This window comes from Stigmatopora nigra, chromosome 1 (assembly GCF_051989575.1).
Source record: "Stigmatopora nigra isolate UIUO_SnigA chromosome 1, RoL_Snig_1.1, whole genome shotgun sequence".
NCBI classification, from domain to species: Eukaryota; Metazoa; Chordata; class Actinopteri; order Syngnathiformes; family Syngnathidae; genus Stigmatopora; species Stigmatopora nigra.
In genome coordinates this window covers 3,971,758-3,986,776 of record NC_135508.1, presented here as the reverse complement: position 1 = coordinate 3,986,776, position 15,019 = coordinate 3,971,758, and the positions used below count along the sequence as shown (strand labels likewise).

Below are 15,019 nucleotides of genomic sequence, written 5' to 3'. Positions count from 1 at the left end.
TCATAGGTGTCAAAGTGGCGGCCCGGGGGCAAAATCTGGCCCGCCTTATCATTTTGTGTGGCCCAGGAAAGTAAATAATGAGTGCCGACTTTCTGTTTTAGGATCAAATTAAAATGATTATAGATGTAAATTAAATTTCCTGATTTTCCCCCCATTTGGATCAATAATTGTATTTTTTTAATCATTTTTTCTGTTTTTAGTTCAAAAATAATTTGTAAAATCTAAAAATATATAAAAATACTTACTGTTTTCCACTATAATATGGAACATAATGATTAAAAGAGATTTCCCCTTACTAAGATACTAAGCTCAAATAAACAATGTTTTAGATCGATAAAAAAACGGAATATTCGGGGCTTTTAATCCAGTTCTTTCGATCCATTTATAAGAAAAATATCTAAATATTATATCTAAAATGGTCCGGCCCACATGAAACCGAGTTGATGTTAATGCAGCCCCCGAGTCTGACACTCTTGCCCTATTTGAAATATTCACCAGAGTGCATTTATTTATTCATGAACTTATCTATAACCTACTTATTTACATCTAAAATATCTTTTCCTGTGTCTCTATTCTCCCCCCTCTCACTACCCCAATACAGGATGAACAAAGTTATCTAATCTAATGATAGCAGCTATGGGACATCCCTCTTCACGGTAACCATAGCAACACACATCTGACACCCCCAGTCAGGCTTTCCTTAACTGGGAAACTAGCTGGCAACCTGGCACGAGTTGGACGTGCCAGCTCCTTATTTGCCACGTCCCCACTTCCTCATTTAAAAGAAGACATGGGCGCACATTGATGATGTCATGCTATCTCCCTTTGGAGGCAGGAAGAGGGCAGCAATGGGGGAGGAGATAAAAACTCGATGAAAAAGGGGGGAAGGGTGAATGTAGACGAGAAGGAAGAAGAGACGCTGGAAACAAAAGATCCAGTGGAACCATCGCCCTTTTTTGATGAAGAAAATGTGCACATATTTTAGTTTAACAAAGTCTCCCAATGGTCAGTGGATGCTGATTCATTTGATTGTAGCAAGTACATGTGACATCAAAGCCATGTGGTGTCAAAGTGGCGGCCCTGGGGCCAAATCTGGCCCGCCGCATCATTTTGTGTGGCCCGGGAATTTAAATTATGAGTGCCGACTTTCTGTTTTAGGATGAAATTAAAATGAAGAGTATAGATGTATATTACATTTCCTGGTTTTCGCCCTTTTGAATCAATAATTGTCATTTTTTAATCCATTTTTTCTGTGTTTTTAGTTCAAAAATCAATCTAAAAATATATTTAAAAAACTGCTAAAATAATCAATGTTTTAGATTCATAAAAACTGAATAATGAAATTAATGAGTATAGACGTATATTAAATTTCCTGATTTTTCCCCTTTTAAATGAATAATTGTAATTTTTCAATCAATTTTTTCTGTGTTTTTAGTTCAAAAATCATTTTGTAAAAATCTAAAAATATATTTCAAAATAGCTCAAATAAACATTGTTTTAGATCTATTAAAAAACTGAATATTCAGGGCTTTTAATCCAGTTCATTTAATCCATTTATTAAAAAATAATAATTTACTTATTTTCTCGGGCCACACAAAATAAAGTGGCGGGCCAGATTTGGCCCCTGGGCCGCCACTTTAAAGTGGCGGGCCAGATTTGGCCCCTGGGCCGCCACTTTGACACCTGAATTTTAGTACAATCGATTGCTCTCGACGTTGAATCCTTTTTGACTGGTTCATTCAAAATGGATTGGACGTCTAGTGCCGTCAACAACAACGGCAAGTACGTTAACTTTTCATCCAAAAATTAACTGAGATTTTAGTCAACATGAATGCGGTCCGCCCGCCAATCCACCGTACTGACTTTAACACTCCTGTTCTCAGCGTACTCTAAGCGGGAATGAAAAATAGTACCTGGATTAAAGAGCCATTTAAAGTGTCAAATGGGACAAAAAGCATTTATATGGCTTGCCATTATGGGAAGAGCTGCGTAGAAGCTTTTATGTGAGCTCATCTGTCCTCCCACAGGTGAGATGATCTTCCTTCTTGTTATCGCTTAATGGCTCTGTGATCTATTGCTTGTGTGGGCCTTAATGGTCAGGAACCACAGAAAAAATGATTAAAAAATGACAATTATTGATTCAAAAGAGGGGAAAATAAGGGAAATTTAATATACATCTATACTCTTCATTTTAATTTGATCCTAAAACAGAAAGTCGGCACTCATGTTTTACTTTCCCGGGCCACACAAAATGATGCGGCGGACCAGATTTGGCCCCCGAGCCGCCACTTTGACACCCTTGCACTTAATTGTCCTAATCTGCTATTACTGATGAGTTGTTTGTCTCCTTATGCCATTCAACTGGCTGTCCACCGATTCAAGGTGTCCCCCGCCTGGTACCCATGGTTATCTGGAATACGCTCCAGCACCCCCGCGATCCTTATGAGGATAAACAGTCCGTAAAAAATGAATGAATGAATGTTCCCCAAGTGTAACCCCCAGAGATGAGGACAGAACTTTTGTGCTATATATATTGAGAAGGTTTTTGGTGGGTTTTAACTGCACACGTTGCTTAGCAAACACACACCAAATATGTTAAGCTACATCCGCCCACTCAAACAATAGGTAGCACTTCCTGAAGTCAGCAATAGCAAAGAACAGTTTCCTTGTGGAATTAAGTCGGCTCCAGCAAACAATCTTACACTCTAGTACTATTTTAGCCTGACTTGATTGACAAGGAGCCAATTTTCAGGTTAAAATGAAAATATCATCACATTGAAAAATGACTTTTAGTGCTTTTTAAGACTAAGTTAAGGACGCCCTTTCGTGGACTTTTACGCCTCGCTTTGTGGCTTTAATACACTTTTACCAAATGAGCTGTCTATATTCCGTAACCCTCCCGCAATCAAATATGACCTTGCCGCCTTCCAATGTCGAACGGCTGGAACGGAGCCAACGTTTCAATTACTGCCACGATTCTCAGGGGCTTAACATTTAGGTTGGAAACGTGGATATGTATACTCATTTTGCCATTGCCGTCTGTCTCTGGTGGTCAAATCTTGTTAGTGGTTTTGTTTAGTTTAGTTTGTTTTTTGCCTCTTATGTCCGTCCGGGCTTCCCTTCCTATCGTAACCAGCAATTACCGTATTTTCACGACAATAAAGCGCACCGCATTATAAGGGGCACCCTCAATGAATGACATTTTTCCATATATAAGGCGCACTGTATTATAAGGCGCACTGTATTATATGGTGCACTGTATTATAAGGCGCACTGTATTATAAGGCCCACTGAATATAAGGCGCAATGTATTATAAGGCACACTGTCTATTTTGGAGAAAATTTAAGACTTTTAAGTGCGCCTTATAGTCGTGAAAATACGGTAATTACTATTGACTTCCGGGTATGAAGCACTTTCTACACAGTCACCTCTAGAGCCAGCCATTGTTGGTGTTTTGGATTTTTTTGTATACAATTTTGCAGTGGGGGAGGAGCTATATGATGGAAGATTTTGTAAACTAAGATGGCATCTGCATATTTAACAGTATTGTTTCAGTTCAGGCGTTTGTGTTTTTTTAATATCCGACAGTGCTGGTTTTTGTTTTTTTCCATATATAAGGCGCACTGGATTATAAGGCGCACTGTCTATTTTGGAGAAAATTTAAGACTTTTAAGTGCGCCTTATAGTCGTGAAAATACGGTACGTGACTTCGTAATCAATCCTTGACTGTCTATGTAAACCCTGTGTGTTTGTTAGTCAGTGTCAGATTGTCAAATGTGTTTTTTCATACCAAGTTATCACCACATGTTGCTATTTTTTTCTGCCAGGTTTGGTTTTGTGATTTAATTTCCTTGTTTCCTTGTAAAGTCCTTGTTTTTTTCTCCTAAAGACCCCTGCTTGAAGTAATTAAAGTTTCGTTTAGACCACTCCTTCCAAGTCCAAGACTGTTTCCCTACATTTGCGTCCAACCACCTTCCACAATTGACGTCATTTGTTGTGGCAAATGAGCAAGTCCTACCTTATCTATTTCTTGCTGCAGGACCTGTTTGGCCACCTCCAGATCCTGGAGCCGGACTCGGAGTTCCTCGTTCTCGTCCTCCAGGCGGGCCCTCTTCTTCTCTCCGCTGTCCAGTTGACTGTGAAGACGGATGGAAACGTCCTTGGCGACCTAGGTGGTTGAGTAAGATCAAGGGTGTCAGACTCGGGTTGGTTCACAGGACACTTTAACATCAACTTGATTTCAACCATTTTAGATATAATATTTTGATTTTTTTTTATAAATGCATTAAAATCCCTGATTATTTGTTTTATTATACTGTTTTTATATTTTAGCTTTTTAAAAAATATTTTTAGATTTTACAAAATTATCTTTGAACTAAAAACCAAGCCCTTAATATTCAGTTTTTATACAGTTTTTTTTATATTTTAGCTTTTTTAAATATATTTTTAGATTTTACAAAATGATCTTTGAACTAAAAACCAAGCCCTTAATATTCAGTTTTTATACAGTTTTTATATATTTGAGCTTTTTTAAATATATTTTTAGATTTTACAAAATGACTTTTGAACTAAAAACCAAGCCCTTAATATTCAGTTTTTATAGTTTTTATATATTTGAGCTTATTTTAATATATTTTTAGAGTTTACAAAATGATTTTTGAACTAAAAACAGAAAAAATGGATTAAAAAAATCACAATTATTGATTCAAAATAGGTAAAATCAGGAAATATAATATACATCTACACATTTCATTTTAATTTGATCCTAAAACAGAAAGTCGGCACTCATGATTTACTTTCCCGGGCCACACAAAATGATGCGGCGGGCCAGATTTGTCCCCCGAGCCACCACTTTGACACCTATGAGTTAGATAGTTGAATTATCATGTCATCCTCAGTAGACTGGTAAGAGCAGTTGACCTATGTTGGGCTTGAGCCAACACCAATTCCACTCCACGGCCATTTAAAGAACGTTACATAACGCCTAATCTGCTCCGTGTCTAAATAAAAAAAAAACATTATGCGCCAACGGGAGCGAGACGTTGGCACGACAGGGGTTCCGTGCTCAAGCACTCATCCTTTGATTGGATGCGAATAAACAAATAAATGACGGAATGCTGCCAATACTCAAAATCCTTTTTAACTATGGAACATCCAATAAAAAAAAACACATGCTAAAAATAAATGCAATGAGATTAGTTCATTTATACTTTACCAAAAGAATGAAATGCTTTCATTATTTTTGACAACCCAAATTTTGTGAGTTGTTTAATGGAGTTAATGCATTACTGCACTTAGTGACCTATGAGCAATGTTCCCTCTAAGCTGCGTGCATGCCCAATTGCGCACTACTCTCGTCTTCTCTGCGCAGCAGCGATCATATGGCGCGCATTAAATAAAATCCAAACTTTTATTTTTTACCCCTTTCCCCATGATGGCGCCGTTTACGTAGCAGCCAGTAGCAGTAGCTCTCTCCACTGTTATGTTTTTATGTGTTTTACAGCATGTTTTACATGAAAAATTAGATGGAACATTGACATGCACCTGCTTATGGCAGGTGTGATACTGGTCTGCCCATAACGAGCAATGATGATGTCACTCACTGATGCTCAGTGCGCTCAGGGAGGTTGTCTTTCTACCCAGACCAACAAAAAATTAGAGGGAACATTGCCTGAGTACCGTATTTTCACGACTATAAGGCACACTTAAAAGTCTTAAAATTTCTCCAAAATAGACAGTGCGCCTTCTAATCTAGTGCGCCTTATAATACAGTGCGCCTTCTAATCTAGTGCGCCTTATAATACAGTGCGCCTTATATATGGAAAGATGTCATACATTGAGGGTGCGCCTTATAATGCGGTGCGCCTTATGTATGGAAAAAAACAGAAAACCAAAAACGAAAAACCACCACTGCCGGATATTAAAAAAAACACAAACGCCTGAAACAATACTGTTAAATATGCAGATGCCATCTTAGTTTACAACATCTTTCATCATATAGCTCCTCCCCCACTGCAAGATTTTATACCAAAAAATCCAAAACATCAACAATAGCTGGCTCTAGAGGTGACTGGAAAGTAGTGAGTGCCTGGAAGTCAATAGCAATTACCGTATTTTCACGACTAGAGGGCGCACTTAAAAGTCTTACATTTTCTCCAAAATAGACAGTGCGCCTTATAATACAGTGCGCCTTATATATGTAAAAAATGTCATTCGTTCAGGGTGCACCTTATAGTGCGGTGCGCCTTATAGTCGTGAAAATACGGTAGCCAAAAATGGAAGTTAAGAAAAAAAAAGTGACCCAAAATAGACTAATATTGACAAGGATAGATGTCTAATTCACTTAAACTAGGACTGTATGCTCAACTTTCAGTGCCATTGACGACCAATCCATTTTGACAAACAAACTAAACAGATTGGACGTCAATGGCTGCAAGTAAGTTAACTGGTCCAGCCTACATGAGGATGAAAAATTCTTGAATATTTTTTTTAAAAAATACAAATGTAGGTCAAAATAAATGAGTATGGGGACGTCCCTACTTAGCAACACCCTCAAAAACAAAACAAAAATGACATCTTCTATATTACTTTGCATTGCATCCAAGGGAAACATTTACAGTCTACATCCTGTCTACTGTACAACAAATTCCCTGCAAACTATCTGTGGGAATGAGAGCAGTGTGTGAGTAGAACAGGAAATGATGTCAGACATTCAAGGAGATTCGGCTTTGTCCTGGGAACGCGCCTGGGGTTAGGGTCCCAAGTCCCGTGGTGGCAGACTGGAATACGCTTTAGAAAATCAACAGTGACATGTGACGCTTTTCAAAAGAAGTGTGGCCTGATAAACATCAATTGCGTGCGCTTCTTATGTCGTGAGCACTTTCACAACACACACACACACACACACACACTAAAATTGGAATGAGTGGATTAGATCAGTGCCTTCCAGCCGAAACAGTAGTTAAGCCAATTAGCTAAAGCAGATCAGCTTCGTTTTGTTACACTCAAAATGTTGAGGTCAAGTTGGCGCTCCCAAGTGAAATGCTGACATTGCTTGATTGGCAGAAAATTGTTTTGAGACTTTATTAACTGACATAAGGGTGTCAGACTCGGGTTGGTTTGTGGGCCGCGTTAATGTCAACTTGATTTCATGTGGGCTGGACTATTTTAGATATTATATTTTGATTTTTTTTTAAATATAAATGGATTAAATGAACTGGATTAAAGGGCCTGAATATTCAGTATTTTATAGATCTAAAACAATGTTTATTTTAGCTTTTTTTAAATTATATTTTTAGATTTTACAAACTGATTTTTGAACTAAAACAGAGAAAAAAATGATTAAAAACTTACAATTGTTGATTTAAAAAGGGTAAAATCAGGAAATTTTATAATATATACTCTAATATATATATATATATATATATATATATATATATATATATATATATATATATATATATATATATATATATATATATATATATATATATATATATATATATATATATATATATATATATATATATATATATATATATATATATATATATATATATATATATATATATATATATATATATATATATATATATATATATATATATATATATATATATATATATATATATATATATATATATATATATATAACATTAATAATGTAATTAATTTAATATATCCATACTCCCAAGCCATAAGTTTCCTACCCCTGCTCTAAAACAATGTTCATTTTAGCTTTTTATATATATTTTTAGATTTTACAAAATTATTTTGAACTAAATACACAGAAAAAAATTATTAAAAAATGACAATTCTTTGTTAAAAAGGGGGATATCAGGAAATTTAAAAATATATGTTATAATATATATATATATATATATATAATATTAATAATGTAATTAATTTAATACATCCATACTCCCATGGAAAGAGCCATACACGGCTCCCAAGCCATAGGTTCCCTTCCCTTGATCTAAAACAATGTTTATTTTAGCTTTTTTAAAAATATATTCTTAGATTTTACTAAATGATTTTTGACCTAAAAACAGAAAAAATGATTAAAATCTTACGATTATTGATTAAAAAGGGGCAAAATCAGGTAATTTAATATACATCCATACTCTTCATTTTAATTTTATCCTAAAACAGAAAGTCGGCATTCATAATTTACTTCCCCTGGCCCCACAAAATGATGCGACGGGCCATATTTGGCCCCCGGGCCGCCATTTTGACACCAGTACTCTACCCAGGTCAACAAGACAGGTTTGTTCCCACAACAAAAAATTCTATTCTAGTTTCATAACAATCTCCTTCCATGACATTCAAAATCCAACCCACAGTTTAAAGGTCAACTATAAATCCCCGAGAAAAGCCTTCGGGAAAGGATTGATCTTGTTGCAAAAACTTTTTGTTTTGTGGCTACTAGCTCCACTAAAAAGCCAATGCCACACAATGTGGTGTAACTTGAACCCCCGCCAGAATTCCGCCCTCTCAGACAAGGCGACAATCGCTCATGTTGTTGTGGGATACAAAGCCATGTCAGCTTGTGTCTCCCTCCGGTGTCCTTTTTCCACTACTTTGCTACTCTGTCCACATTTTGGACATCAAAATTGTGTGTTTGTGGACTTAATACAAGCACAGCTTTGCCATTTTTTCAGTTTTCGGTCGAAAAATCAACTCCTAAGAATCCCCCTCTAGGGAAAACTCTCTTTTCCAATTGGTATTTTCTTCCCAATCTCGTGGCTGATTGTGAATGGCTGGTTTGAATTTTTATTTAACTGTCATGAGTGAAAGCAAATGGTTTTTAAGCAGGAAGCGTGACCTCAACACAGCGGGTGGAAAAAAATGAGGTCATCCCATGAGTATGGTTATTTGAGGGAAATATGTTGGACTTGTAAGCAAAGCGGGATGGCTCATGGATTTTTTTGGTGTTTTTTTTTTTAGGTCAAGTTAAATGAGGAAAAAGGCAGAGTGCATTGCTTTTAGTTCTTTGTGATGTACAATAGTGTATTTGCACTGTAAGACCAGAATTTTCCTGAATATAATGTGAGAATTCTGACTTTATTCTCAGAATTCTGATTTCTCACTTTTCTCGCAGACATTCATCTGAGAAGTCTTTAAAAAAATCGACTTTGCATTCAGATTTCTGAATCTAAACACATAATTTAGATTTTAGATCTCTTTTAATCATTATTTTATCATAATATTAGATTTTTCAAAATGATTTTTGAACTAAAAACATAGAAAAAATTGATTACAAAATAACAATTATTGATTTAAAAGGGGGGAAATCAGGAAATAAAATATATACATCTATAATCTAGAATCAGATTCAGAATCAGATTCAGAATCAGATTCAGAATCAGATTCAGAATCAGATTCAGAATCAGGTTCAGATTCAGAATCAGATTCAGAATCAGATTCAGAATCAGATTCAGAATCAGATTCAGAATCAGATTCAGAATCAGATTCAGAATCAGATTCAGAATCAGAATCAGAATCAGATTCAGATTCAGATTCAGAATCAGATTCAGAATCAGATTCCGAATCAGATTCAGAATCAGATTCAGAATCAGATTTAGAATCAGATTCCGAATCAGATTCCGAATCAGATTTAGAATCAGATTCCGAATCAGATTCCGAATCAGATTCAGATTCCGAATCAGAATCAGATTCAGAATCAGATTCAGAATCAGATTCAGAATCAGATTCAGATTCAGAATCAGATTCAGAATCAGATTCAGAATCAGATTCAGAATCAGAATCAGATTCAGAATCAGAATCAGATTCAGATTCAGAATCAGATTCAGAATCAGATTCAGAATCAGATTCAGAATCAGATTCAGAATCAGATTCAGAATCAGATTCAGAATCATAATCATAATAATAATCATCATAATCATAATAATAATCATCATAATCATAATAATAATCATCATAATAATAATCATAATCGGAAATAGGCTTTCAAAAACCTCCAACTTTGAGTGAATAACTCTTTCATCCTAATTCCTTCAATTTTGGAATATACAGTAATCCCTCGAATAACGCGGAAATGTGGACCAGACATAGCCACCGTTGTTATAATAACTACATATTTTTCTTCAGTGCCAATTCTTAATATCAAGAATGGCTTCTGCTTACAAGTTTCAGCATGGATTTTCCCATTTTATGAACTTTAAAAATAATAATAATAATTAATAGCAGCAAAAAATTGCAGATAAATTATTTTGCAAAAAGTGAAATTCCGATAATCGAGGGAACACTGTAATATATTCCATTTTGGTCAATGACATAACAAAGCTGAAATAAAAAAACAGTCCCAACCTGAAGCTAATCACACGAAGCTCCATTTAGATTGGATTCAATTTAAATCTAGGCTATGACGTGTCTTTAGCCAATACATTAAGAAGCTTTTCCCGCTCATGATAATAGACGAGAGCTTTGACGCTAACACTCACTTTGACATCCTGCTCCAGCGTTCGGATCAGTTCGCCGTCCACTTGTCCCGTCTGGGCCACTCGGAGGGAGCGCCGCTCTGCCTTACGTAGCCTGTACTGCAGGATGCGGCAGGTCTTGTTTGCCTGCCCATCAAAAAAACAAACTCTATTCAACAAATATGCATTTTCCAGTAGTTCAGAAAAAAAATGTAACCAAAACTTAATTGTTAATCCTACCCAACACCTTCATTTGGGGGACATTGAGTAGGAATTGTACTGAAACTCAAACAACCCTCGATAGGTTGCATCTTAAAGTCAGGGTGGAGGCGGGGCCAATAGAGACAACCCGGGAGAAGAAAGGTATCAAAATGTAAAACCAAATTAGAAATAAGTTTAGTGTAAGGTTAGATAAAATGTATTTTGTGTTTGCATCGCAATCAAAGTTCGTTTAAATTTGTTTATGTTATGTTACGAGCGTGTTGCCATGCAAAAAAGCAGGCCCCTCCCCCGTCACTCTTTCTCTACCCTCCACGAAATCTGTCTAATTTTAGTTCAATTAAACACATTTTAGTACTATTAAAGACATTTTAGTGCTGTTAAACACATTTTAGTACTATTAAACACATTTTAGTACTATTAAACACATTTTTAGCACTATTAAAGACATTTTAGTACTATTAAAGACATTCTAGTACTATTAAAGACATTTTAGTACTATTAAACACATTTTAGTACTATTAAAGACATTTTAGTACTATTAAACACATTTTAGTACTATTAGACACATTTTAGTACTATTAAAGACATTTTAGTACTATTAAACACATTTTAGTACTATTAAACACATTTTAATACCATTACACACATTTTAGTACTATTAAACACATTTTAGTACTATTAAACACATTTTAGTACTATTAAAGACAATTTAATACTATTAAACACGTTTCAGTACTATTAAACACATTTTAGTATTATTAAACACATTTTAGTACTATTAAACACATTGTAGTACTATTAAACACATTGTAGTCCTATTAAACACATTTTAGTACTATTGAACTACTAGTTATTTGTTACTTTGTTAATAGATGGCTAATTAGAACAAATAAAAATGTTATTCCAATAGAAAATCTTGTTTTTTGTCATTTTTTCAGGAGGTTGGAACAAATTAATTGTTTTTTAGTACATTTCTATGGGAAACGTTTGTTTGAGTTACGAGAAAATTGACATACGAGCTCAGTCTCGGAACGCATTAAGCTCATATCTGGAGGTCCACTGTGTTTGTTACTTTGTTAGTAGAAAATAAAGTAGAACATATCCTGTTTTGGGTGTTTTTCGGATGGTGTGAACGGATTAATCTGTATTGAGTTCATTCTTATGGGAAAATTGATTTGAGATACGGTTAAATTGACATATGATCTTGGTCCCGGAATGCATGAAGCTTGTATCTCAAGGCCTTACTGTATGGCAATGAATCACCATGGCACCCGTAGCAGATGGGCACGCACCTGTTCCAGTTGTTGCCGCAGTTCCTGGAGCTGGTAAACGTCGTCCTCCATGTACATGTCTCGCATCTCTAGCATTTCAGATCTTAGCTCTTCCATCTCGTCCTGGAAACAGAAATCTTTTTAGGTTTCGCATAAGACAACAATAATAATGATAGCTTTAACGTCAACTGGATTTCATGTGGCCCGGACATTTTTTTAGATATAATAATTAGATCATTTTTTTAAATAAATGGATTGGATTAAAAACCCTGAATATTCAGTTTTTTATAGATCTAAAACAATATTTATTTTAGCTTTTTTTAAATATATTTTTAGATTTTACAAAGTTATTTTTGAACAAAAAAAATAGGAAAAAATTAATTAAAAAATTACAATTATTGATTCAAAAGGGCTAAAATCAGGAAATTTAGTATATATCTATACTCTTCATTTTAATTTGATCCTATAACAGAAAGTCGGCACTCATGATTTAATTTCCCGGACCACACAAAATGATGCGGCGGGCCAGATTTGGCCCCCGGGCCGCAACTTTGACACCTGCGCTTTAGACTTAATTCTGTGTTTGCCATCAATGACAGGCGGCTAACTTTTTGGCCAAAAAGAAACTGGTCCGGCCCACACGAGATCTATTTGCCATTAATGTGGCCCAGGGACCAAACACAGTTTGACACCCCCCACCCCCGCCTTAAAGGTTGGCAGAGAACCAAATACACCCATCAAGAGCCATATACGGCTCGTAAGTTAAGATAATGATAATTTCAAGGGCGATGGGCTGCAAAGATTCATTGACTATTGAAATACTAATTTGATAATAAGTGTAGTCGATTCATGAATGTAGTGCAGCAGAACACTTGAACAGAAGCGAATGAAAACAGAACTGTGTTTATTATTGAGGGAAAACAGAAGTGCTATTGTGCTTTAAACGGCGCCAAAGTGACTTTAGCACAACTGCTAATTTGTCCAGAAAAGGAATGAAGACATGTTTAATACATGTCTTCATTTCTTATCTGGGTGGAACAGGAAATAAGAAGTCAAGAACACAGGAAATTAGTGGTGCCAAAAAATAAACTATATTTGGTCTATTTCAATGTATCCTTTTCTTACATTAACTCATTAACTGCCATAAAAAAATATATTGTTTTTAACTATATTTTTTTACCGATTCCGATCCACTGAAAATGGCGCAATTGGGCCTGATTTCGAATCAATTCCGATTCGATTTCCGATCAATTCCGATTCTATTTCTAATCAATTCTGATTCCTTTTCTAATCAATTCTGATTCCATTTCTGATCAATCGCCAATTCCATTTCCGATCAATTCCCATTCCATTTTGGATCAATTCCGATTTGATTTCTGATCAATTACGATTCAATTTCCGATCAGTTCCCATTCCATTTCCGATCAATTCGCATTCAATTTCCAATAAATTCTGATTCTATTTCCAATCAATTCTGATTCCATTTCCGGTCAATTACGATTCTATTTCCGACCAATTCCCATTCCATTTCCGATCAATTCCCAATAAATTCCGATTCCATTTCCGATCAATTCCCATTCCACTTCCAATCAATCCCCATTCCATATCCGATCAATTCCCATTCCAAATCCGATCAATTCCCATTCCATTTCCAATCAGGGTCACATCCCCATCCCCAACACTAACCCCTATGAATGCAAAGTGCTCAAAATGTCACTTACTTTCAGATAATCATTCTCGGATCTCAGTTCCTCAATTTCCCGAACCAACTCCTCGTGCATTCCATCCACCAACTCCTCAGTGAGGTCCGAGAAGGCCAACGAGGTACTCGCCGGCACCGAAGCCATCGACCGTTCCTCCCCCGGACACTGCTCACCGGCCTCAACACACAACACCCGGCCGTCCTGGTGCCTCTTGGCCGGCTGTCGGCTCTCGACCGTACCGTCCCCGTTCGAGTTGTTGTCCCCCTCCGGGCCACCGCCTCGACTACTCCTCGACTCGGCGTCACTCCCGCTGGACAGTTTATGCTCGTCGGAGCCGCATTCGGACAACTCCGAACCGCTGTCTGTGAGCGACATCTTGCCGGCACCACAGCCGGAATCCTTAGACAAGTCGTCGGAGGCGATGCTAGCGTCCGACGCCTTCCTCCTGGCGCCGGTTCCTCCGCTACTTTTGGCCTTCCCAACCGCCGACACAACCGGCGAGCAGGCGGAAGACTTCCCCGTCGCCGTTTTGCTAGCGCTTTTACCATCTTTTACACTTCCAATAGGGCTCCGCCTGGAAATGTGTAAAGCTCCCGGCTTAACATTCAGACCGGGGACTCCCATACCACCACGAATTTTAGCCAGGGACCACCCGGGTACGTCCTTGGGTCTAGCCGGGGAAGGAGCCCGGTGAGTCTTCTTCTTCTTCCCCGCTTGAGCTAAGAGCATGGCGGGCATCTCCGCGTGTTGAGTCGGCCCACTGTCCGAGCTCTCTCCCCCGCCTCCGCTTTCCATCTTGTGCCGGAGATGGAGTCTCCGTTCCTTCGGGGAAGCGAAGGAGAGGTGAGCCGGGGGTTTTTGGACATCAACCTCCTTTGACTTGGTCATTCATTCCGTTTCAAACCGAGCCGAAATGAGAAAAAACTGAAACGGAAGCAACCGTTTTTGTTGTTGTTGTCGAGGGGCACAAGTTCAGCTCCAATGAATCAACAACGGCGAACAGACAAAAGGAGACACAACCGTGGTCCAGCTACGTTGAAAAGCTCTCGTTGGAAGAAAAAAATCCGTAATTCAATGTAATTAACGCATTTTTGACGACGGTGCCTGGACAGTGAAATAATGCGGTGGTTAAATTATTAAAAATCGATAAAAAGCTGAATTTTCGTTATTATCGCCCAACGGTATCTGCCTGCCTTCCAGGAGTTGTGCGTGAGGACGAGTAGGCGGGGTTGCCAGATCGGAAAGACACTCTCCAGCCCAATCACGCTGTAAAACCCGCCCACTTTAATATAAAAAACAGCCTAAATTACAACTCCCAGTGCAAATTAATAGAGCCATGTGTGAGAATCGCACTTTCGCTTCGAATTTAATGCCCTCAATATT

At 37.1% G+C, this 15,019-nt stretch overlaps 2 protein-coding genes across 2 annotated transcripts in view; one reads left to right on the top strand and one right to left on the bottom strand.

Annotated features, from left to right (window-relative positions):
* Nucleotides 1-14,830, bottom strand: part of mtcl2 (microtubule crosslinking factor 2) — a 37,790-nt gene extending 22,960 nt beyond the window's left edge. Inside the window, exons 1-4 of the mRNA XM_077723878.1 lie at nt 13,655-14,830; nt 11,955-12,056; nt 10,465-10,587; nt 4,020-4,169 (exon numbers count right to left, since the gene is read on the bottom strand). Of these exons, the coding sequence (XP_077580004.1) occupies nt 4,020-4,169; nt 10,465-10,587; nt 11,955-12,056; nt 13,655-14,524 (1,245 nt within the window). The 5' untranslated portion in view covers nt 14,525-14,830. The remainder of the gene's footprint in view (nt 1-4,019; nt 4,170-10,464; nt 10,588-11,954; nt 12,057-13,654) is intronic.
* On the top strand, nt 6,703-9,881 carry LOC144199595 (uncharacterized). Its single transcript, XM_077721354.1, has 2 exons — nt 6,703-6,751; nt 9,328-9,881. Exons 1-2 carry the CDS (start codon nt 6,703-6,705, stop codon nt 9,879-9,881), a joined length of 603 nt encoding a protein of 200 aa, XP_077577480.1.
* Nucleotides 14,831-15,019: the final 189 nt, after the last annotated feature.